The 26,102-nt window shown below is 43.6% G+C and overlaps 1 protein-coding gene across 1 annotated transcript; it reads right to left on the bottom strand.

Annotated features, from left to right (window-relative positions):
* Positions 1 to 987: 987 nt before the first annotated feature.
* Positions 988 to 25,355, bottom strand: RAB40B (RAB40B, member RAS oncogene family). The gene is made up of 6 exons (XM_066614700.1): positions 24,743 to 25,355; positions 10,492 to 10,552; positions 9,811 to 9,871; positions 9,308 to 9,385; positions 4,375 to 4,597; positions 988 to 2,099 (listed from the first exon to the last, which is right to left on the bottom strand). The coding sequence occupies exons 1-6, from the start codon at positions 24,882 to 24,884 to the stop codon at positions 1,831 to 1,833; spliced, it is 834 nt and encodes a 277-aa protein (XP_066470797.1). The 5' UTR covers positions 24,885 to 25,355; the 3' UTR covers positions 988 to 1,830.
* Between the last annotated feature and the right edge of the window lie 747 nt (positions 25,356 to 26,102).

Raw genomic sequence — 26,102 nt, 5'->3', positions numbered from 1 at the left:
TACAATACAGTCAGCAACAAAAATCAAATCTGAAATGCTGTATCATTTAAAATTGGTACAAAAATAATTTTAAAAACAATAAAAGTTTCTACAAACAGCAAACACAGAAGAGATATCCCTCAATTTGAAGTCTTAGGGTTGTCATGGATTGCACAATGAAAATGTCAACCTAGTATGGGATAGCTTTGAAAAAAGCTAATTCCATTCTAGGGCTTGTTAGAAAAGAGATTGAAAATAAAACTGCTAATGTTTTAATGCCCTTACAATAATGTGATCCCATTTGGAATAGCTTGTATGCTTCTGCTCAGCATATCTCAAAATAGAGCTAGAAAATATGCAGGAAGGGTAAGCACCCTGGTCAGTGGGCTGCAGCAACCTTCTTCATGAAGAAAGTCTACCTCATTTGTGGCTTTGTAGTTCAGACAAAAGGCAACCCAAAGATATAACAACCTAGTTGAGGCTTGTAAAATTATGCATGCTATGGAGAAAGGAGAAAATGCCCATAACACTAGAACCCAACTCAGAGTTGTCTAATGCAGCAGATTGGCATGAGATTTAAGGCAGACAAAAGGAAACAGTTCTTTATTCAATGTATGAGGTATGAAGTTTGTGCCACAGGATGGCATCTCACTTAGATGGTATAAAGGGGATTAGACACATGTATGGAGGACAGGTTTGTAACTGCCTATTAGTCACTATGGTTACAGTATATACAACCTCCAGGTTCAGAAACAGTATGCAGTTGCTGGGGAGCAATGGCAGGAGCAAGGATTACCTTTATCTCTTGCCTGTGGGCCACTGTCCTGTTGGTTTTTAACTAACAAAGGATCTGTTTTCTTAAAGCCCCTGACCTCACAATCTAAGCTGCAAGGAGATAACAATTAAATCAAGACATGAAGAAGTTATCGTGAAAACCATATATACCCTGACACTTGGGGAACTCAGGGATATGTTCAAATGTTGGGAAAGAAAAAAAGACAACAAACATTTTGCTGAAGAAACATGCTTTGTAGGATTTGAGCAATTTATTCTTAAAGAGTAGTGTCCTTTCCTGATAAAGCAGCTTTTCAAATCACATTCTTCTTGCTGCTGTGGCAAATACATTTGCTGTCTTTGGCTTTTTCTAACTATATAACTGGTCTCTAGAATATTCAATACAAAAATGTAGATTTACCAGAAAAATAAGCATATAAACCACAAATTAATCCCTCAAAATATTAAACAACATAGCAAAAACTTTATCAAATGTTTTATACACAGATGGGACAAAACCTTATGCCTGTTGCATATACACACTGGTAGCTCAAAGCAGTGCATTGAAATCACTGAGGAAGCTGTACAAAACCAGAATCAGATGCTCTGCTGCAACATCACTAGAATTGCTTCACTACTGGTACAGTATATCTTACAATGTATACAATACATTGTGCTTAAAAACTGCCTGAATCTACAAACTGACACATTCCTATCTAACAGTAAATAAGTTTTGTTTTCAACAATATTTAATTCAGCAATAAAAATCAGTCAATTTTGAGATTCCTGTGTCATTGAAAGCTCTTTACTATGATAAATTATTCCCTTATAAAACACACGAAGTCTTCATGCACATCAAAAATTGATATATAAAAAAATCAAACAGTAAAGTTTCACATCCCTTTGTTTGCACTGAGTGCGTCATACATCTGGAAGCAGCATTATTAAAAACAAATGGCTCCAAAATAACATTTTCCTTTGTTCAGTTTATGTAATGCAATGCATACAACAGATTTAATTATTCCACAAGAGTCCTTGGGTCAAACACTGTAGGCAAAGTATTTCCAATTACAGTTTTTAGGAGATTTTACAGCTGTTTCTGGTGCAGTGTTTTGGAGGGCTCTGGGGTGGACGGATGATTTTGGCTTTCTTCAGACTGTTCCTTTTGTTGTTGCTGGCAGCGAGGGAGTAGGAACGCCCATGCATCATCCTAGCATTAAGGCCATTGGCCATAGAGAATGATTTGAGATGGCTTCTTAAGGCAACAGGGAGTGGAAGCTTGTCAACAAGGTGCACAGGGGTGCATGAAACGATGGCACGACAGCAAAGATCTTGCAAACTCAGAACTAAAAACAAAAAAGTGAGTTAGGTAAGTTAGACATAACAGCCTGGTTTTGAGTAGCCACATGATGGCAGTGCTCACAACTACAAAAGTCCACAGTATTTTTCAAAGCTCTGTCTGTTCACCTTTCCTGCCTCTGAATTTCCTTTCCATCTTTATGGCCACTCCTTCCCATAATTATGGCTTGGCTTTAAAAAAAACACAGTTGAAAGTTTTATTGATTGGAGACTTCTAGGAAGGTTCAGTGAGAGGAAATATGGCAGAATCAATCTCTAATCCTTATTAGTTCAGAGTCAGTGGATCTAAAACCTTTTAAAAAGTTTACATGGAATGGCCACCATTAATCTTTACAGTTATTACAAGAGCACTGCAGTGCTGAAAATCCTCACTTGTATACAATATCTAGCTTAATTTGGGTCTCAGTAGGCCCACTGAAGTTCTCACAATTTCCTAGAAGCATCCACCTCTCTTTCTCTCCTGCCTTCAAACGTCTGTGTGTGGCTTACAGCAGTGATTCCCAAACTGATGGATTGGAACCCACCAGCCAGGGTTGTCCCTGCCCCTTTAAGGATCGAGGAGGGGGGAGAAGTTGCTGCTGGGGATGGTTTTTTGTTTTTTTTACTTACCTGCAGCCACCGCTACAGTCGGAAGATGGGCTCCATAGGGCTCCCCTGGCCTGCAAAAGTTTTTAAAAAGAAAAACAAGCACTTCCTGTTTCATCGTGAAAACCAGAAGTACCTGGTTTTTTTTTCTTTTTTAAGGCTTTTGCAGGCAAGGGGAACTCTGCGGAGGACTCCCCAGACCCTCCACCCTGATCCTCTGATTATAGTGCTAGCTGCAGATAAGTTTAAAAAGAAAAAACACCTCTTCCATTCCCAGCAGCAGCACAATCCTAGGGATCGCTTTGCTGCCTTTCCCCCTCCCCCACACATACATAGTGCTTCTAACTCCCTTGGAGGAGTTTGGGAAGCACAGGCTTACAGGCAGGTTAAAACTCATTGGAGGTGGCTGATTTAATTCCTTCCAACTCTTCCATTTCAGAGAAGAAAAACTAGATAGAGCAGCCATGCCTATATACCATTCAGGCCCCATGCAGAATTCTCCCTACAAATTTGGTGTTGTAAGTCAAGTGTCAGTTTTGGGAATCTCATTTTCAGAAGGACATGAAACCAGGGTTTGAAGTGACTTTGCAAACTCAACATAAGAACATAAGAACAGCCCCACTGGATCAGGCCATAGGCCCATCTAGTCCAGCTTCCTGTATCTCACAGCGGCCCACCAAATGCCCCAGGGAGCACACCAGTTTCATAGGAAACTGGTTTCATAGGAACCAGGTTGGTTCTGTTTGTATGGATATCCAGCATACCAGTTTGTATAGGTACCCATCATTAACTCTACATCAGGCCTCAGTAAAAGACTTACAGCCCAATCCCGAGCTGCCCAGGGCAGGTGGCTGCAGCAGCGCCAAGAATGGCTGCTGCTGCATCCTGTGTGCCTCAGCCTGCCGTGGGCGGCGCCTCAGGAGAAGAGGACTTTCATCCCAGTCTCCCAGGTAAGGGAAGTGGCCCCACAATGGGGCTATTCACTTTACCACCGACCAAAAGGTCGGCGATAAAGTAAAGGTGTTCATGTAGGGTGCCAAGCCCTACGCGAACTGACAGGATTCGGTGGAGCTGAGCTCCACCGGACCCACCTCCTGCTTTCCCGCTCCCTTCCCCCCCCCAGCATGCCTCCTGCCCGACCTCTCTTCGCCCCCACCTTCCTGTCGAGCCTCCCGCCTGCCCTCTCTCCGCCCTCCCCACGCCTCCCCCCTCCCTGGAACGCCTCCTCCCTGCCCCCGCTTACTGTGCCATGGCTCAGCGGTCCGTGAGACCACCAAGCAGCGGAAGACGGGCACGTGCCCGGCGCTAGCCCAGCGCAGGGCTAGCACGGGCGCTGCCCCGTACTACGGGCAGTAAGCCTCACAGACGTGCCTTACGGCACATTTGTGACAGTGCGCTCTGGCAGAAAGCCGGAGCACCGAGCTCAGGATTGGGCTCTTAGGCTGCAATCCTAACCACATTTTCCTGAGAGTAAGCCCCATTGAACAAAATAGGACATTTCTGAGTAGACCTGGTTAGGATTGTGCCCTTAACCAAGTTATTCAGAAGTTGAGCTCCTATGGTAAAGACATTTGCTGTCAGTTGAAATGAAAAGCTAAGACTGGTATATAGAAAAACCGAGCTTTAAGGAAAGATGGGATATAAGTATCATAAATAAATACATTTTGTATTACTTACCCTTGTTTGGCCTCCAGAGTCGGTCCATTCCATGCCTCATTAACACTATCCTTGCAAGTTCTGTAAAGGATTCTGTGATGTTGAAATTACAGAGCGGGCTTACTTCAAAAAATGTCATGCCTAATCTTTCAGCATAGGCCTGAGCCTGCTCTGTCGATACTTGCCGTTTGAAAGCTAGATGCAGACGGTTGCCAACCAGGATTTTGGGTACACCAGGAGCATGCTGAGTTAAGAACAGGACCAGAATGTTAGTTTCCAAGTCACTTACCCTCTCCATTGAATCTTAAACACTATTAATTTATTATAGTTGCTTATTAGATATTCATTATGTCCATAGTACTTTTGGTGGTTTCTATCCATACAATATCAAGAAAATATGGAAAACACCACATACTAAAATAAGCAACAGAGGGTAAGGCACAGTCAGTATGTAAGGTTACAGAATATTAAAATCAGATGTAAAATAAAATCTTCAACAAAGATGTGTAAAAGCTCCCTAAATCACACGAATCATTATGGCTATGCACTATCTTCAGGTTCAGAGCCATGTTGTGATGGGGAAGGCTGTTGCCTTCATGCTCTGCTTGTGGGTTTCCAAGAGACATGTGTTTGACCAGTGTGGAAAATATGGTATTGGACCAAAGATGGACCTTTGATCTTATCTCCAGCAGGGCTGTGGCACCTTGTTCTAAAAATGTTTCTGAACTTAAAGTCAGCAGGTCTTCCTAAGCAGAGAATTTCATAGTATATAATCAAAAAGTTTCATAGTATATCATCATACACCTTGTCTCATGCTTGTTAACTTATCTGTTGGAGGAGACCTTGAACACAACCTCTTCTGCAGATGTCAAGAGGCAAGTGAACTTCCACTGAAAGAAGTGCTCTCTCAGGACCCAATCCTAGCCAACTTTCCAGCACCAGTACAGCCGCATTGTAGCCTTGAGCTAAGGGAACAAATGTTTCCAAACGTTGAAGAGGCCTCTGCAACTGCCCCACCACAACAGAATGAAGTGCATGCCCTATTGGCATGGCTGCACCGGCACTGGAAGATCGGATAGGATCGGGCCCTCAGTTATGCTGAAGTTGGGCCAGATAGGACCTAAACTGTGAGCACAAGCAGCTTGATCTGGGCACAGAAGCTAATAAATGCATTTGGCAGGCTATACAGATGGCACAACAACTGATAAATATGCTGCCTTCAAACCACCACCACCATAAATACCAACTGCTTCAAGGGCAGCCTCGTATAGGGTCCATTGAAATAGTTGATTCTGGAGGTTACAAAGGCAGGGGTGATGGCTGCCAGCAAATTTTTATGCTCAAAAAATGTATATGGCTTATGAAAATGAGATAACTGAAGGAATGTACTTGTCACAAATACCAACAAGGCACCAAAGCTGTGGATGATGGGTCCAGAATTGTCCCTATGCTGTGGACCTGCTTTAGCAGAGGTGGGAACACTACCAGTGAAAGCAACTTGGTTTTTGCATCCAAATATGCATTTATTCTGTGAGAAATGCCAATTTCCATGTGGGTTTTTACACATTTGATGTGGGCTTCAGAAGAAAGTGGTTTGGTGCAATAGTTATTGACCAAAGATGGTTTTTGATGACACAAATACATCATTATCTTCCTCAAGGCAAGTAGCAACTCCCCCTCTTTCCTTGAGGGCAGCATTGATGATCTCCTCTAATTACAGGCCTCAATAAGCCACAACTGATACGAATCTAAGAACAAGTGTTCACACACACTTTTTTTAAAGCATCCTGCCAAAATTGATCCAAGCAATTGTAACAAAAAATACCTAGTGAAGAAAGGCTAAGCCAGAGTGTCAACAGTAGCAACTGAGCTGAATACAGTGCAAGTAACTGCATTTGTAAAGTGGTTCACTAACACATTATAGTAGGCTGTCAATGCCTTCCCTTCTGAATAGTCAAGACATGGGGTTAACATAAGAACATAAGAACAGCCCCACTGGATCAGGCCATAGGCCCATCTAGTCCAGCTTCCTGTATCTCACAGCAGCCCACCAATGCCCCAGGGAGCACACCAGATAACAAGAGACCTCATCCTAGTGCCCTCCCTTGCATCTGACATTCTGACATAACCCATTTCTAAAATCAGGAGGTTGCACATACACATCATGGCTTGTACCCCATAATGGATTTTTCCTCCAGAAACTTGTCCAATCCCCTTTTAAAGGCATCCAGGCTAGACGCCAGCACCACATCCTGTGGCAAAGAGTTCCACAGACCGACCACAAGCCGAGTAAAGAAATATTTTCTTTTGTCTGTTCTAACTCTCCCAACACTCAATTTTAGTGGATGTCCCCGGGTTCTGGTGTTATGTGAGAGTGTAAAGAGCATCTCTCTATCCACTCTGTCCATCCCCTGCATAATTTTGTATGTCTCAATCATGTCCTCCCTGAGGCGCCTCTTTTCTAGGCTGAAGAGGCCCAAACGCCATAGCCTTTCCTCATAAGGAAGGTGCCCCAGCCCCGTAATCATCTTAGTCGCTCTCTTTTGCACCTTTTCCATTTCCACTATGTCTTTTTTGAGATGTGGTGACCAGAACTGGACACAATACTCCAGGTGTGGCCTTACCATAGATTTGTACAATGGCATTATAATACTAGCCGTTTTGTTCTCAATACCCTTCCTAATGATCCCAAGCATAGAACTGGCCTTCTTCACTGCCGCCGCACATTGGGTCGACACTTTCATCGACCTGTCCACCACCACCCCAAGATCTCTCTCCTGATCTGTCACAGACAGCTCAGAACCTATCAGCCTATATGTAAAGTTTTGATTTTTTGGCCCCAATGTGCATGACTTTACACTTACTGACATTGAAGCGCATCTGCCATTTTGCTGCTCATTCTGCCAGTCTGGAGAGATCCTTCTGGAGCTCCTCACAATCACTTCTGGTCTTCACCACTTGGAAAAGTTTGGTGTCGTCTGCAAACTTTGCCACCTCACTGGTCAACCCTGTCTCCAGGTCATTTATGAAGAGGTTGAAAAGCACCAGTCCCAGGACAGATCCTTGGGGCACACCGCTTTTCACTTCTCTCCATTGTGAAAATTGCCCATTGACACCCACTCTCTGCTTCCTGGTCTCCAACCAGTTCTCAATCCATGAGGACCTGTCCTCTAATTCCCTGACTGTGGAGTTTTTTCAGTAGCCTTTGGTGAGGGACCATGTCAAACACCTTCTGAAAGTCCAGATATATAATGTCCACGGGTTCTCCCACATCCACGTGCCTGTTGACCTTTTCAAAGAATTCTATAAGGTTCGTGAGGCAAGACTTACCCTTACAGAAACCATGCTGATTCTCCCTCAGCAAGGCCTGTTCGTCTATGTGTTTTGAGATCCTATCTTTGATGAGGCATTCCACCATCTTACCCGGTATGGATGTTAGGCTGACCGGCCTATAGTTTCCCGGGTCCCCCCTCTTTCCCTTTTTAAAGATAGGCATGACATTTGCTATCCTCCAATCTTCTGGCACCATGGCCGTTTTGAGGGACAAGTTGCATATCTTAGTCAAGAGATCTGCAACTTCATTCTTCAATTCCTTAATAACTCTTGGGTGGATGCCATCAGGGCCCGGTGACTTATTGATCTTTAATTTATCAATGAGGTCTGAAACATCTTCTCTTTTAACCTCTATCTGACTTAACTCCTCGGTCAGGAGGGGCCTTTCGGGCAGCGGTATCTGCCCGAGGTCTTCTGCTGTGAAGACAGATGCAAAGAACTCATTTAATTTCTCTGCCATCTCTAAGTCTCCTTTTATCTCCCCTTTCCCTCCCTCACCATCCAGAGGGCCAACCGCTTCTCTGGTGGGTTTCCTGCTTCTAACATATTTGAAGAAGCTTTTATTATTCCCCTTAATGTTGCTGGCCATGCGTTCCTCATAGTTTCGCTTGGCCTCCCGTATCACCTTCTTACATTTCTTTTGCCACAGTTTATGTTCCTTTTTATTCTCCTCATTAGGGAAAGACTTCCATTTACGGAAGGAAGCTTCCTTGCCCTTCACAGCCTCTCTAACTTGGCTGGTTAGCCATGCGGGCACTCTCCTGGATTTAGTGGAACCCTTCTTCTTTTGCGGTATACACCTCTGCTGGGCCTCTATTACTGTTGTTTTAAGCAGCCTCCGTGCACTCTGGAGAGATTGGACTCTTTTTACCCTCCCTTTCAACCTCCTTCTAACCAGCCTCCTCATTTGAGGGAAGTCCGCCCGTCGGAAGTCAAGGGTTTTTGTTAGAGATTTGCCCGGTATTCTTCCCCCAACGTGCATGTCAAAACGGATCGCAGCATGATCACTGTTCCCCAATGGCTCAGTAACATTTACATCTATAACCAGGTCCTGTGTACCGCACAATATTAAATCCAGAGTCACCTGTCCTCTGGTGGGCTCCATGACTAGCTGCTCTGAGGCACAGTCATTTAGCACGTCAAGAAATCCTGTCTCCTTATCGTGACCAGAACACAAATTGACCCAGTCTATATGAGGAAAATTGAAGTCCCCCATGATTACAACCCTGTCCCTCCTTGTCACCTCCCTGATCTGTTTCCTCATTTCAAGGTCCCCATCCGATTTCTGGTCTGGAGGATGATAGCACAGTCCATTTACCATCTGCAACCCATTCAGAAGACACTGTGTAGATGCAACAGTGTCAGGAAAGAAAGCTCCCTGCTATGATAAAACCTTCAAACAGGCTTTATGCCATCTCAGCTAGATTTTGCATGTTTTCTGGTCTTAGCAGTCCCAACCAGGGGATATTCAGTGGCTTCAGCTCCCCCATATGCTGACTGAGATCTGTCAAAAGAGTGGAATTAGTGGCCATCTAAGAGTCAGTAACTGGACAACCTTAGGGAAAAACCAGTAAGAAATGTGTAGGTTCAGTCACTTTCTTAGGGATAAGATGTGCCTTACCTCATCTATCTCCTTTATCCATCGATCAATGCCATCAAATGACCAGCGATTTGTTATGTCGTACACCAATATCACACCCTGTATGAAAAGAGCATTCGATTAGCTTGAGGCATGTATGCTGTTCTGTGTAATGTCTTGTGTGATCATCCTCTTATGTAACTAGGAGGAAGAGGACTTAGGGCCCAATACTATCCAACTTGCCAGTGCTGATGGAGCTGTGCCAATGGGGTGTGCACTGCATCCTGAGGTGAGGGCAATCACAGAGGCCTCCTCAAAGTAAGGGAACATTTGTTCCCTTACATTGGGGCTGCACTGCAGCTGCACCAGTGCTGAAAAGTTGGATAGGATTGGGCCCTTTGAGCTGAACATTCCTAGATGTTCTGTATCTGGGGAGAAAATTTCTTAACAATTTTCTGTAAAAAAAAAAAAAGACATTTTATTCTATTAGATAAGACATAATTGCTAGAAAGATGCCTCTTTAAAGACGACAGTATTGTTTGTACCTGGGCCCCTCTGGAATAGGAACGAAATATGGTGCAGAATCTGCCTTGCCCAGATGTGTCCCTGAAAAAGATACAGATTATTAGAAGTCACTTAATGCCATTTATTTTGTTTTGCAAACCACTCTGTGAACTACTTTTTGTTGAAAAGTGACATATAAATATTCTTAATAATAATAACTGCAGCAAACCCCCTTAGAATTGCTACATGTTGCACACTGGGCAGGGAGTTGAGAAGGTGTGGCTAGAAAACATGTTTTACAGTGCAATCCAATGTCTACTCAGGAGTAAGTTTACTGTGTTCAATGGGGCTTACTCCCAGGAAAGTGTATATAGTATTATGTTCTTAAATTAGTCATGGTGATTTAGAGCAATGAATTTAACTGTCCTGATTTAAATGAATTTATCCTACTTCCAAAGAAATGTGGTTGGGATCAGAATGCCCATATTTCTTTATCATAGACTGATGCAGTAATTACACTATACCATAAAATAACTGATAGCATTGACGATTTTATGCAAAATTATCAATCTCTTCTGTTCTTTTGTTAAGATAAAAGCGTCCTAGTCAAATTTTAAAAGATTGCTACAACTTATTTACATCTAAGCAGTAATACTTTCATCATGTTTTCATGAAACTGTTTCCAAATTATAGGGACAGAAAAAAATGCATAATACAATTACCAGAGCTGTAGCTTTATTCGGCGACCATCTAGAAGTATTGTTGTGGTCTTGTAATCAATACCTGATGAAAACAAAACAAAGTAGGTGAGACATCACCTTAAAACAATAAAGCATGTCTATATTTTTCAATAAACAAGTGACTGAAAAGAAAGAGAAAATGTTAATGCAATATAATCCTATTAAATTATTATTTTCTGTTTGAAATAAAGAGCCCAGTTCTATATATTTGGTTACAGATGGGAATCAAAAGAATTCAAACACCCACAGACTTTCAGAGGCAAGTGTTTATTCAGATGATAAGTTCAGATGATGAACGTAAATGATGAGATACATGATGAGTTCATTTTAGCTTTTGTGGGATACTGCAGTGTCTTATACTGACCTAGCTCAGTGCTTTCTACTCTAATTGACAATGGCTCCCCAAAAACTGTCTCAAATGTGCTATTCTGAAACCATTTAATTGGAATTGCCAGGGATTGAACCTGGGACCTTGTGTATGTACCACTGAGCTATGTCCCCTAGAAGATAATTTGAAAACCACTGTAGTTTATAGAAATCAGAATGCTTGCAGAAAATATAATGGAACACTGAAGTTAGTATTTGAAGAGGATAAATTAAGTGGTCTGATTAAGCGGTCTTATATCAAGTCAAACCATCAGTTCAGTACAGTCAGGCCTGGCCCAAGTTGAAGTGGCTCCATTTTTCAACACCCCGCTTTGTTCTGTTCACACCCGTGTCATTGTACACACTGTCACTGCCACCACCTTCTCTATTTCGTTTAGCCATTTTAAGCAGATTGGGCAAGGACAGAGTAGGGCAGTGCTTCCAGAGTATGCCCACTTTCCTATACCTTCACTGTCTGTTGGTTCCCATGTGGCCATTTCTGGAAACCCACAGGCTGGGCAGAACCTGCTGGGAGCAGAATTGTCCTGTGTTCACAACTTGCTCTGCCCAGTCCATGTGTTTCAAGAAGTGGATCTCAGTGGGAACCAGCAGGTGGTAGAGGTAAAGGTAAGGGAGATGTGGGGTCTTTGCTATGCCTCTGCCTCTCTCTTACCCAGGTGAACAAGAAGAAGGGAGACTGAGCGCTCTTGTTTTGATTGCTCTCCTGGAATGATTGCCATGGATTCCTATCACCCCCGCTGCTTCTTTCTGCAGCTCCGCAACTGTGATTACTTGCAGCAGCAGTGCTGGACGAAGAGGTGGATTGCTGCTGCATGTGAGGAGAGAGCACACACGGTGAAGTTGATGGATGGATGGGTGGTGGGCCAGGGGAGGTAGCAGGCAGGTGCGAGGTTTGGGACACCCCTTGTCTGGTCACTGCCTTCCCCAGTCTCCTGCTTAAAAGCAGCAGCTTCAGTCTGCCTCATGGCTGGGGTGACCCTCAGGGTGACCCTGAGTCTGACCTGGGAGCAAAGGTCACCTCTAAACAACAGCCCCTTCTTTAAAGAAAACTGCCTTATACCATCAATGTGTTGCTCCATCTATCTCCTCGTAATCTACTCTGACTGATAGCAGGAAAAGAGAGGCTTTTTTCTTAGCCTGCTGCCAGAGAGCTTTTTAACAGTAGATGCAGAGTACTGAGCCTGGCGCTGACTGCATTAAAGCACTGTCATCCTACCTCCTTCTCAGGAGGGAGCTCCATTTCCAGGGGGGTTTACAATGCATACAGTGCATATAGTGCATCTTATAGAAATGTCTATGGCATTGATGCCATGTGCCAGTATTTTTGTAAAATCCTACTTCTTTTCTTACATGACAAGGTATCCCCTTCTTAACAGGCACAATACTTTGGTAGCGGTGTCTAATATCCTGTTATTTAAAATGAAAGATGAAAGTATGCTCACTCATTTACATTTAGATTTGCTCCAGACAGGTTGCATTTAATTAAGGGCACAATCCTAACCAAGTCTACTCAGAAGTAAGTTCTATTTTGTTCAATGGGGCTCACTCTTAGAAAAGTGTGATTAGGATTGCAGCCTAAGGGCGCAATCCTAACCAACTTTCCAGTACTGACTTAGCTGCAATGCAGCCCCAAGGTAAGGTAACGAACATGCCCTTGCCTTGAAGAGGCCCCCTTGACTGCTTCCCCATTGCAGGATGCAGTGCACGCCACATTGGCACACGTATGTCAGTGCGGGAAAGTTGGTTAGGATTGCACCCGAAGGCTCTTAATATGGATAAGCATTGTCTATACAAAGAGGCACTTTATGTCTTTATTAACTAATCGACATTAAATCTTTATTAACTAATCTACATTAAATTTACACTCTGCACAAAACCACCCATGTTTTCTGATTATAGTTGGATATCAAGAGCTGCTGGGCTTCTGTGGGAAGAAAGCTAATGGTGTCTGTCTCCAATGGAGAGAACAGTTCTATATTCACAGTTTTCCTTTCGGCATATGCTGCATTTAGGAAAAAAATTAATACACATTGTAGCAGGTTTTTTCCATATCATGTAATCAACATAGCTCTCTGCTAGTCCAGATTCTGGCAATGTTTCAGACTGTGTTTACAGAGCTCATAAAGTAGTACTGTATCTGGGTTTTATGTCTCTGTTAACATTAGCAGTATACGCATGCTCCTTTGTCCCTTGTGACAAGAAGCGACCCATTTTGCAGCTAACAGGCAAACATGCACGTTTGCATGAAAGGAAGTGACTGCTATAATATGTCCCCCCTATTTCTCATTACTTGGGCTGTTCTATCCAACAACAACAAAACTGGACAGAAGATTTAATATAATGCCAAATATTTTCTCTTTCTGATCCTTGGCACAAACCCTCCCTGAACTAGCATAAATATTTACATTTGCATTCAGAGGTGGAATCTTGATTTGCACAAATCCCGTAAAAGTCCTAAAATCTTAGGAACTTTGCTAGTGCAACATGAGGCAAGTTATTTTCACTAAGAGCACACTTACATTCTAATATAGTACAGCTGGCCTAACTTAATGTACTGTATATTTAGAGGGCTGGATTCTTCTGCAGCAGTTAAGAGAAGACGCTGGGTCAAGGCAGGGCAGAAAATCAATATTTATCTGAACTAGGAAACACCTTGAAAATGCTACACAGAAATATCACATGAGGCCCCTGAGATTTAAAGTACTACACACTTATTCCACATAACTTTGCAGGTCGTGTTAAATTTCAGCCTCCCTCCAAGATATTTAGTGATCCACATCCACTCTTAAAATTCTGTGGGTTCTGTCTTTAAGTAGTTTTCAAAACAGCTTGCTGTGATCTTAAGGTACATTGACACTCCAGGCTTAAAAGCATTAATTGAAAATAAGTCAGGTAGCCTGATCCTGTGCTGCCCAGAACTAGTACTCCAGCCCCACTGCCGGTGCTGGTTGTTGTAAAAATGCTGTAAGGCACTTTGATGCTGGCAGTAAGCCTGCTGCACTGGCAGAGAGGCCTGCCTCAGAAGGACATGAGCCAGGAGTGCTGGGTGGTACGTTTCCCCATTGAGCAGTGGGAAGGCCTTTTAGGGCAGGGGGAAAGTGAGGGGGAGGTGTGGGGGGGAGGGTGGATCAGGCCCGAGAGAGGGCAGAGATGGCAGCAGAGGCTGCCACTAGATCCTATGCCCCCTCCTGAGCAGAGCTGCCTGACAGTTCTCAGTTTTGTGGCAACTCAAGGGCTGGTGCAGATCCAAGCAGACCCATCCGGGCCAGCTGTGCTTGACACAGGATAAAAGAACTGAAGATCCCTTACCCCAAGGAGACCTTTGGCAGCTTCCCTGGCCCCACAGGATACAGTGGCAGTCATTTCAGCACCACCATAGGATTGGGCCCTAAGAATCACAGTTTTCTAAGTAGGATGTTTTATGCCATTGGCAAGGGGAGCAGGTATGGGATTTTTTAAATTGTTTTTTCCCCTCAAATATACCAATTTTCCCTGCTTGAATTTCAAAACAAGACAGATATATTACAAAACAAAGGTTTTCATACAGAACTTGCAATGCTTGAGGCATGCTCATTTAAAAAGACCCAATTTTGGGACAGAACTTCCTTTAAATAGCATGCACAGATTTCATTACCTAAACTCTGTTGTTTTCTTCTCTCCCCTGGGCTCATAAGCATTAGTCATTTCATTTTAAAGCATTATTCACTGTGCCTATTCCAAAATTCTGTTACATTTTGCAATTATGCCTTGCATGAGATAATTTGCATGTGTAATAGACTGCAACATCGAGCCAAGCACAACAAATGAGGAGCAAGTAGGTGGTTGATTCATGCTGTAACTACTAACATCTTTTTCTCATGAAAAATAGTGTGCCTAAGCCTGTGCTCTGATGCCAGAAACTCAACCATTTTTACAGAGACCATAACTTACCAGTTGTCAGGCTCCATGACCCTTTATATTATTATTATTTTATTACAATTACTTAATAGAGCTCCATGTGCTATACATGATGCCTTACATAGAATGCGAAGTCCATTTACTGTTTCAAAAGTATCCAAATTTAAAAAAGAGATAATGGAAGAAGATATAGAAAGGAAAGGCAAGGGAAGGGAAGCAGAAGAAGCAACATATGTTTCCAAATATCATCCCCATTTGCAGATGCCTGGCTCTCTGTCACTAAACACAATAGAGCAGTGTTCTTCAGCTTTCAGGTCAGGACCCTAAAGGGGTCGTGAAGCCTCAGTTATGGGGTCGCAGCAACATACGGGAATGAAAAAGTCCATTGGACTAGAGAGCACCACCAGGTAAAGGGGGAAGCATCTGGTGTATTTCTCCAGGTACCAGAAAATTGTGTCACAGACCTGCTCGGGTTCTTAGTAACAGTACTAAAATAACTTTCGGTAGGGCCAGGCTTCATGGTATCTTTTTCTGCTCTCTCTAATAAGAATATTTGGTTAAAGTGCACAGTGCTTGGAGGGCATTATGGGGTGGGAAGTGGATGGCAATGGGGGTGGGATTGATGGTGGGGTTCCCAGTCTCATTATTTATTGGGATTGTGCCATGAAAAAGGTTGAAAACCACTGCAGTAGAGAATCCTTTGGGGGCTTCAGGACATGGTCTAAAGGCACATGATACAGCAGTCCTGCTTAAATTATGGAAGTCTGGGTCCGATCAGTTCCTGGTTTAGAGATCACTTGAGAAACCTATGGATGCTGCCTTGAGTTCCGTTATGGAAGAACTATTGAGAGAGCAATCCTAACTTGCTGCCCCACCAGCTCAGCAGTCTCTCTGCCAGTTGAGGGTGTTGTGAACATGCCATCAAGCATGTCATGCCACCCAAAGAACAAGCCACACCAGCAGAGAGGTCTGCACCACCCTGCTGATGCTGCATCCATAACATTAGCTGCAGGCAGAGGTAATAAATGCACTGGGCGGTGAAGGGTGAAGACCACATCCCAGGTCTCCCGATTACACCAATTCCACTGCTCGGACTTGCACCTGCTATTCATTGGGCAGGCGAGGGCATTACTTGGTGTAAGGGGAAAAAAATCCCCTTACGCCATGAAGACCTCCTGCTTGCTCCAATGCTGCGCTGGATATAGGGGTGGCCATGGGCCCTGCTGCACCAGTACAGCTTAGTATTGGGCTCCCCGGGTAATAAAGTAATAACCATGACCACAGGCACTTATCTCTCAGTTGAACATCACAGCCATTATACAACTGAGTGCTACTATAAAAACTGTTTACACACCAGTATAGAAAAGGTAGGCACCCACCTCCAGTACAGGACTCTCCCTTCTATACCTGCATAATATGCTTATTTGTGGGAGCATGCCCTGCTGCCACAAGAGTTATTATTCCATAAAAGATCTTGAGATTATGGATCATTCCTTTACATCAGCTCAAAAAACCCAACAGCATAATGGTCTTCTAAACTGTATTTCATTGATGTATCCATTCTGAACACAGTGTACTGTATAACTCTAATCACCATGCCTCTGAAAAGATAAACTAGAATTGGAGAAATTAATAGTTGCGAGACTAGTACACCTTCCATGTGAATTAAAGTAAAAACCAGCCAGCCAACCAACCAACCAAACAACCCTGAAACTTTAAGAATTCCTGAAGTCCAAGAAGAAAATACAGTAATTATTTATGTTAATGGTTTCTTCATTATTAAAAAAATTAACAGTTGTTCACCTTTCACATAATACCAAAACTAGAAAGCATCCAATAAACTTAACACATAATATCTTTTTAAATATAAAAAGAAACATTTCTTTGCATTATTCAGAGCTGCTCAGTATGCAGTTCTTTCTTCAGAAGTAGAGGTGGCCAAAGGTGAAACTGAATGTTTAAAAAGAACAAAATAGATTTGTTAAAAATAGGCATTCTGGCAACTATTAGAGAGGAAGCTCAAGAATCTTCTAACATCAATTTCAAATAATTATACAGAGAATTGAGCTGCACATTAGTATCTGCTAGCTACTAGAGAATGGGAGCAGACAACAGAGAATGAGAATGATGGTTACTACCCTATGTTGTTGTAAAGTTCCTTCAACAAGTGTATTTAGCTATTCTAACAAAATGGCAGAATATTGGGCATTTTACTGCCCTACATATGCTGCTACATAAATAACAAGCCGCTGCACTGTCACATGAGTTCATATCATGCATACATCATAAACTAATTACAAAAGGAGAGGGAAGTTTTAAATTAAAGTTTCTAGCAATGTTACTAGGACCACGTAGCACAATTACTTTTGGTTTGCCCAGGGCACAGCTAGGCATTAGATGTAGTCATAGTGTAATAGTATTTAATTCTGTACAGTGGTTTGGTCCTTTCTGGAGAGGCAGTTTCAGAAAGTGGTGCTGGAGATGTCTCTTTGGTGCCTTGGTTTTTGATGTTCCATAGGGTGGTGTGTTCCTCATATTCATCTATGTGCAACTGCCAGAAGAGGGTATCCAGGTTTTGGAGTATTAAAAGTATTTAAAAATTAATAAAAAAAACCCTCCCCCACCCCACAGTCCCAATCCATTATGAAAAAAATCAATTTTTCTTTATTAAGAAAGAAAAGGCCATGTTATTAACACAATGTAGTAACGGTCATGTAGATTAACCATGCAATGAACACAGCATCAAAGTTGGACGAGGCAGACTTGAATTCAAATCCCATTAAGTCATGAAACTCACCTTCAGCCACTCTTTATTTCTCAGCCTAACCTATCTCAAAGGGTGGTTTCAAGAATTAAATGGTATAATCTTCACATACACTACCCTGAGCTTCTTGGACAATGGGCAAGATACAAATGTGAAAAATAAATACATACCAAATAACTTAATAATAGAAGTGTTTCCGAACACAATAGGCTAACTTCTGAGTAAGGTAAAACACTATTTTCAAACACCTTATGTTCTTATGTTCACCTCTACTTATTAAGTTTTATAAAATACAAAAGCAATGATAAGTGTATTTCCTCTCTCTCTCTCTCTCTCTCTCTCTCTCTCTCCATGCATTCAAGTCATTCACATTAAGGATCAGGTGTAAAAAAAGGAAGAAAAAAATACACTCCCAATCTACCTAGGAGTAAAAACATATTAGCAGCCTAATCCTATCCCCCACCTTTGTCCACAGTGTAGTCATGCTGATGGAGTTCACACTGCTTCCAATGGTGGGTGGCTGGGTGAGGCAACCAGAAAACCTATGAGAGGTACAGTAAGTACTTTTTTACTTTAGGGAGGCCTTCTGGCCACCTGGATCTTTCTGGATCAGCTATGTAGTTGGGTAAGTCTGAGAAGAGAAAGGGGATGGAGCAGCCTAGGAAACTGGGGACAGTACCCTGGTGCAAGTTGCTCCTGCTGGGATTCACCCCCTCTCTTGCCCAAATCACCCCTGTCTTCCCTGCCTTGAAACTCCCCTGAACCTCCCCCTTCCCCATGCTTGAGACCCCCCCCCAACTTAACTGGGGTCAGCATAGTCTGAGCTCTGTAGCAATGGGTTCACAGAGCTGTCAACGCTTTGCTCCACATTCCCAGTAGCAGTGTGATGTTCTGTTTGCACTGTCGCTGGGCCTTTTTTGACAGCAAAAGGCACATAGGATTGGGCTGTAAGTCTTTGGATTGGGCTGCAAGCTTATATATGTTCACTCAGAAGTACGTCCCTCCATATTCAATGGGGCTTACAGGTATTTGTGCATAGAATTACAACCTTATTTCTAAAAGACCTTTGTGAACTCATTGTACCTAAAGGGTGGAACATACTTTCTATAAGGAATGGATTTCCCCTCTTTTGTATATTACTCAAGAGTTAAACCTGAAAAACTTGTTGATGCAGTCTAACATTTGATGACAATGTGCTGTGTTTACCAATCCCAGTAACGGGGAAAAATTACCACATAACTGACAAGGTTCAAAAGCAAGTCACCTACAAGAAAGCACCACACTATTTAGATGACAGTGAGAGACTTTTGCATAATAGGGGTTAGAAGCTGTACACTTAAGTGAGGTCTGACAATTCAAAAAAATAGATTTCTAGCCCACAGAACAAGGGCCTTTGTGACATGTACCCCAACCACACTTTAGCCTGTGCTGGATAATTCTGTAAGTTCCTTTCCAGTGTCAACTGCACAACATTCTATTTCCATATAATAGCTAGGGAAAATAGCATTGCTATTGCTCCCCCTTCCCTTCTTTAAAGCAAACTCTGATTAATGCTCTGTTTTTCCCCCTTTGGCCTCTTTTTCTGTATTTTTGGACAGTTTTAACTCCCCAGAAGCTCCAGTGCAGGTTCAGCAGCCAAAAAATAAAAATAAAAAAGCTGCTAGGGCATCCTTTGCCAGCAACCTTTGTCCTTTGCTTGGAAACTCCATTATTTCCCAGCCATGTACTGATGTGGATTCAGGGTCTGCTTCCTGTCAGACACAGCTATTTTGCTTAATAACAGAGCTACCTTGCCCATTGGGTAGCAAACCTGTCTCTCTAGGTCCAACGGATGGGATGGAGAAATGAGGTGGGTTCCACTCATCCAATCAGATAACTTGATAACATTATTAAAGCAAAGTTATATATTTCCCAGCCAACAGGAGGTATTTGTTCTTGTCTGCCAGTCACCCAAGTGGCTCATTTGTTGGGAGTTCAGAGAGGGCTACCCACTTGCTTACCTGTAAATGCAAGGACTGGGGATTCCTGAACAAATGTAAGTAGCTAGCAAAAGGGGCTGTCTTTCTAGCTAGATCATGCAGGCATCTTGTCTTGTGCGCTTCCTGAGGCATCTGGTGGGCGACTGTGAGATACAGGAAACTGAACTAGATGAGTTTTTGGCTTGATCCAGCAGGCCTCCAACATTTTATTATATTCAGGGACTTAGTATTGTGTTGTCTACTAAGTGACTCTAGCCAGCATGCAAATTCTCCCCTCCCTCACCATTAACACAGCAAGGTGGGGAGTGATGTTTGGGTTAAGAATTTTGAGAGGTTTCCCAGCTCCATCTACTGAGCTTTAATTGAAACTGAATCCATTTTATGAAAACATTGTGCCTTCCAGACAAGCTCAGGTATTTTCCATCAGTCTGCTTATACTTCTACTAGCCACTTTTCTTTCCCCCATTTTGTTTCTTTAGGACTTTAAAGAAATAGTTACATTTTGACCTTTGGTCTGCCTGGTCCATGTTAATGGGTAATACAGGGGATTGTCAAGGCTATTTGCCCTGCAGACACTACCGTTGGTTTGATTTTTAATGAGAACCCATGGGATTCAGAGCTATCCTGGGAGAGTGGATGGGTTTTCCCAGATAGCCCCTCTCTGCCTGGTCTCTGTAGCCTGGGATAGTGGTAATGGATACAGATTACTAATATTTTTTTCCTGCTCAGTTGCTGGTCCAGTAAAAGGACAGCCAGGAGCAGGAAGGGCTGCATGTGCACCTACAGCTGAGCACTACTGTCCTTAGGCAGCTGGCATTTCCCAGCAGTCCCTTTCCCTGACAAAACATACTAATAAAAAAAACCTGGCTAGCTGGCTATGTGACCAGAAAAGGGACGGTGATGTACAGCCTTCAGAGAGTTAAAAAGATACTAAATCAAAACATCACAAAATAGCTAGTGTTACTGGTGGGGGGTAACCTCATAACTCTGTCTTTATCACTTAAAAAAAGAAACTGCTCCATGAGTACTCCCATGCTACAGCTGTACAGCAGGGGCGTATAACACCTCAGAAGAACTGTAGAAAAAAATTAAATGGTGTGGGCATGAAATTGGGTGTTGTGTTACTCATCACTATTTGCATCACAAACAATATCTGCATCACAAACAATAGGCCACAGATCATGCTTACAGCCATACACAATTACTGTTTCTGGCTTTAGGGATGGGACAAATGAGCTTTCAGTAGCAAGGGCAAATTTTTCAGCCATGTACAAAGCCAGGTTTTTGATATATTCCAAATTAAATTGCAAAACCACAGTATATTATTCTTTAAGAGCATGTATCATTGATATTTTATCTCATATTAACCAGAGGTGTAGGTACTCCTGATGAAAAATCATAAGCAATCTGAAACACAGGGGAGAACTGTGCCTCCTACTATCCTGAAATGGTGTCCATGTAACTAGAATAGAAAAGTGGTTCTATTGGGCTGTTCTTGTACTACAAGGGCAAGTGTTTTTCTTGGTGCCTTGTTTCCAAAGCATCTCCACCTTTTCCTTACCCTGCCCCATACCCTCAAGGCCTCTGGCACAGAATACAGAGTGGGTGTGTTACAGAAAATAATTACCAGCTTTGCTTTGAATAATTAGTTTTAATAACTCTAGTATTTAACAGCACAGGAGGCTCTTCCCCCCCCCCCCAGTATAAAGCAACTAAGCAAGTATGAACATTCCCTTTGAAAGGTTACAAGTTATCAGCAAAAAGAAAACTAGATATGCAGAGCAACAGTGTATATATTAAACAAGTGTTTATGTGCAAAGGGAACAAAATGGGGGGTGGGTGGGGGAGATTAATTCATACACAAATTTTGTCCTTCTCTATCTTATTTTGCTGTGCTCCACAACTTAAGGAAATTCTTCCTACTCAGTTCTCTTCTGGTATATACTGAATGCTTGCAATTTTTTTCCCAGGACAGTGGTCTTCAATCTCTTTTGTGACTGATGTGATCCCAATAAACAAAGTATAAGACTGGGGACCTATCATTGGTACCGCCTCACTCCTGGAAACCTATCTGCCCACTCCTTGCCCCTGTTACACTCTCGTAGCACTGTTTGCTGTAACCAAATATTCTTATTAGGGAGCAGAAAAGTTACCATGAAGCCTGGCACTAGTGAAAGCTATTTTAACACAACTGCTAAGAACCTGAGCAAGACTGAGCAATCTCCTAGTACCTGAAGGGGTACACCAAATGCCTCCCCTTTACCTGGTGGTGTTCTAGTCCAGTGGTCTTTAGCTTTTCTCATTCCTGTAAGCTGCAACAACCCTACAACTGAGGCTTCGTGACCCCATTGGGGTCCCGACCCCAACGTTGAAGAACTCTGCTCTGGGAGATGTTCATGAAACTGCTGGGGCAGTTTATACACATCCCAAGTGGAGTTGCTGATTAATGCTTCACTTCCCTGTGATGATGCTTTAGCAAATATTACAAGGAACATTGGATCTGCTGCCAACAAAAGTCTATAGCAGTCTGCTGCTTGAAATTGAAGCCCTTTTTAGCCACCACCAGGTCTAGTGTTTGGCCTTTTCAGCCACACTAGACGCTGTTCCAGAACCACCTTTCAGAGCGCAATACCATAGTCTTTCGAGACTGAAGGTTGCCAACAACAAGGTCTGGTGAAGCCCTTCATTGTGGCTGACTGACAAGATGGAAAGGACTATGTTTCAAAGAGAAGCCTAAGACTGTGCTGGGAGGAAGAAGAACAACAAGCAGAGACAGCTTATTCCTCTGTCTTGGAAAGGACTAGGCAGCTGCACACACATTATGATGATGTCATTCCAAGCACATTTAATAAATATAATTTACAAAGTAGTAACTGCCTGGTTGCTTATAGAGGGTGTCTGCAAGGGTGTAATCATGCTGTAGCAAATTTCCCCCACTGACTGTGATGGTGCAGTCTTTGTCAATAACAAACTAATTGAAAAAGAGTTTGAAAGTCAAGTTTGAGCAAGGAAGCTTTAATTTTGTTATAAATAAAGTTAAAGATTTGCAAATGTTCAGGTTTTCAGAAACATCTGATATGGTTTGAGACTTTCATTCCTTAACTGGTTAAAATGAAGGAACAAACTAAAAATAAATGTTCCAGTGTTAATGCCAAAAATACTCATCCTATCAATATCAGTCCTTCAGAAACACTTGGTAGTGCTATTATAGTCTTATGCTATACTTACTCTAATTAAAAAAAAAATCACATAGGCTACAATCCTACAAAACTTTCTTGGGAGTAAGCCCCATTAAACACAAGGGAATTTACTTCTGAGTAGACATGCATAGGATTGTGCTGTCTCTTACCCACCTTTATTGCTTTTCAAGTATTCTTGCACTTTCCCAAACACTTTGGTCATCAGCTGGCTAAAAAGAAGCATTTCTACCAAAATGATGTACAAAGGATGAATTCTTCACTCTCTCTTTGGGAGACTTTGAACAATACTAGCTTTATGTTTGAACCCAATCATATGTTTTCAGTCACCAGAATCTATACTATGTATTTTTATTCTGAATATGGTCAAACAACTGACACTTCAAACAACATAAGCATAAAGGCCACCTATCAGATCTGAAAAAATGTTTCATTTTTCAAGGAAGGAAAAATCTTGTCCAGAAGTCAACATTTCCCATGGTCATTCTAAGCAAACTGCCAAAAGCAGGGATTTGTACAGCAAGCCTTTCCAGTCTCCATTTTACAAGAAATGTTATTTGCAACAACTTTCCAAAGCGGTTTTGCAGCACAGACTCTCTGGCACAGGGTTCAGGACCAAAATAGATGATGATTCTGTTCCTCTTCCTCAAGGATGCACGCAGCAAAATATCACATCTCCTCCACTTTCCAGACATCCTTTCTTCTCTGATATGAATGTAAACATCAATGATTTGATCTCAAGAGGAGGTAGCGATTCATTTTAGCATTATTAGAGTTAGAGCAGTCAATGAGCAAAGAATCACAACTACATTTCTCATCAGCAAGGATTCTTGAAGTGACTTCAAAGAGGCTGAAATCATACAAACACCTTGAGTTTTGGTCTCCTGTACCTGTGGTTCTGCTGGGCTTACAAAATGATCCCTCACTTAATTCCATCAAACAACCTAGACTGTATCTAGTCAGTACAACTATCTGACAGGATAAATTTCCTAACTTGCTTGGAAATAATTATGAAACTAGATTGTGAAATAATTCCTACTACAGATATTACTAAATTGTGGCATTTGGATTTTTTTCCTGATGAACCAAAGCATTTACCTATGCTTTTAATGTACTTATCTACTCAGATATTGTAGGAGTTCTTCATGACTTGAGGCATGCGCATTTTAACAGACATGACAGATAAGAGAATCTTTGACACAGAAGCATAGTCTTGTGAATGCAGAAGCAGAGTTGGTGTGGGAAACTTGATCTTTGGTCAGAAAGCAAGCAAGCAAGCCAGTACTGAAGCATAAAACAAACTACAGAGATGGCATGTTAGTAGTCAATGGTGATTTTTTTTTTTTGTGCCTGCCAGTGTGTTTGTAAGGAAGGAGTCAGGTGGCAGAACAGGTTCCCTATCATGGAAGCCCTACCCTTCAACTGCCAATGTGTAGGAGGCAGCTGTGGTGACTCAGGAAAGCCAACCTACACATGCACAAAAGCACTGTGTGCTGTCACCTTACAATCTACAAGTGCGAGAACAAAAACAGCCTGCTGACCCTATCCAGGGCGACCAGACGTCCCCTTTTTCCAGGACGTGTCCTCTTTTTAAACCTCAGGTCCTGGAAAAGAACCTGCAGCACATGGGCGCCTGCAGGCAGCACATAACCTTCTTGTATTTAATAAATTATATGTAATAAAGTTTTAGTTTTAATAATAAGCAATATAGTGTTTAAATTAACCACATGAAATCAAGATAGGAGTGTTGTTAGCTTTTATTTTGTCACATCCTCCATTTTTCTTGGATGTCCTACATTTTGGGGTGCCTGGTCCTCTTTTGGGGTTATACCATCTGGTCACCCTGTCCCCCTGCGACATTCATTCAGGTGAGCCCCTGCCCAACCCAGGGCCACTCTACTGTAGGGTCCACCCTACTGGACCCATAGGGCCACCAGACCAGTCCAGTCCAGTCCAGTCATTTATCCCTACTGGACCTATAGGGCCACCAGACCAGACCAGTCACTTACCCATGTTGTACCCATAGGGCGACTCGGTGGCTCCATCCTCCAGGCTGGCGAGGATCTCCCCCTTGCCCACATCGCTGTCCCCCACCAGCAGGAATTTCAGCAAGAAGTCGTAGGCTTTCGCAGGGCTGCCCACGTGGCTCATCCCGAATCTCAGCGAAGCGTCTCCGCGGAGAATCAGCTCCCGGGGCCCGTGCCCGGCAGGGAACGACCGGCTGCGGCACCCAGAGCGGCGGGGGGCGAGGAGGCGGCGAGGGGGCGGCGGCGGCGGCACAGGTGCGGCAGAGGCATGTTCAGAACCTCGCCCCCCTCCTTCCGCGGAGCGCGTCACGAGCGGGGTCGTCGCTGTCGCCACGCTCAGGCAGGGCGGCAGGAGAAGGCGGCGTCGCCTCAAGGGGCCCGCGGCGGGCGAGGGGTTGCCGCCGACGCCGCCAGGCTTCCACCCACGGCCGTGGCGGTGGGAGAGGACGAAGCGCTTTCAACGGCGCCATCCGCGGAGGCGCCCCGCAGCCGGCATGATGTCGGCAGGACGACCGGCCACTGGCAGGGGAAGGGCGCCGGGAGCGACAACCGGCCTCACTGAGTCGACACGGCGGGCGCGAGGCAGGTGAGGCGGACTCCTGTCACGGCAGCACGTTGCGCCGCAGCTGCCTCCGAGTCCGCCTCGGCCACAACACCCAGTGACAGCCTCTCCAGCCGACACCCGCCCCCTGTTCCCATTGGGGGCGCGGCTTCCGAGGCCGCGCCCACGCGCCTCGCCATTGGGCAGGAAGGACCCCACCCTCAGCCGCCTCTTCTTTTCATTGGCTCAGCGGAGCCCTCAGACCGCGCCCACTCCGAGGTGATTGGCGGGCGCCCACTCATCTCTCGAAGTTCTACGCAGATCAGTTACCGGGGGTATTATTGGGTCGCTCCCACGTCCGTCACAGTGGCGCAGGGGGGTGGGTACGCAACGATTGTGTTTACACAACGGAGGCTGTGCATGTGCTGCGCGATGGAGCGTGAAGGCGATTGGTCTCTGAGCTGGCAGCGTTTGCGGGTTCGAATCCAGCCACCACCACCTCCTGTTGATAGGAGTGACAGCAGCAGTACAACAAAAGCCAAGGAAATTCTGCTCCCCTGAAGATGAATGGTGTGTGTTAGGCGGTAGAGTTAGAAAATGGTACCGTTATTTTGGGGGTGGAGGGGGACACATTTGAGTCTGTGCCTTCTTCTTCCAAGGAGGGGGGGGGTAATAGTGCTGTCCATAGGGCTTTGGAAGATGAAGAGCATCTGGCTTGCCCTTGTTGGTGACAGAAAAAGACCATTTACTCTCTATATATGGCACCTGGAGAGGAAAAGTGGCATCATTCTGACAGTAGAA

The sequence above is a fragment of the Tiliqua scincoides genome, chromosome 2, assembly GCF_035046505.1.
Source record: "Tiliqua scincoides isolate rTilSci1 chromosome 2, rTilSci1.hap2, whole genome shotgun sequence".
Lineage (NCBI taxonomy): Eukaryota > Metazoa > Chordata > Lepidosauria > Squamata > Scincidae > Tiliqua > Tiliqua scincoides.
Note: the sequence above shows the minus strand (reverse complement) of the source record. Positions and strands in the feature narration are given on the sequence as shown.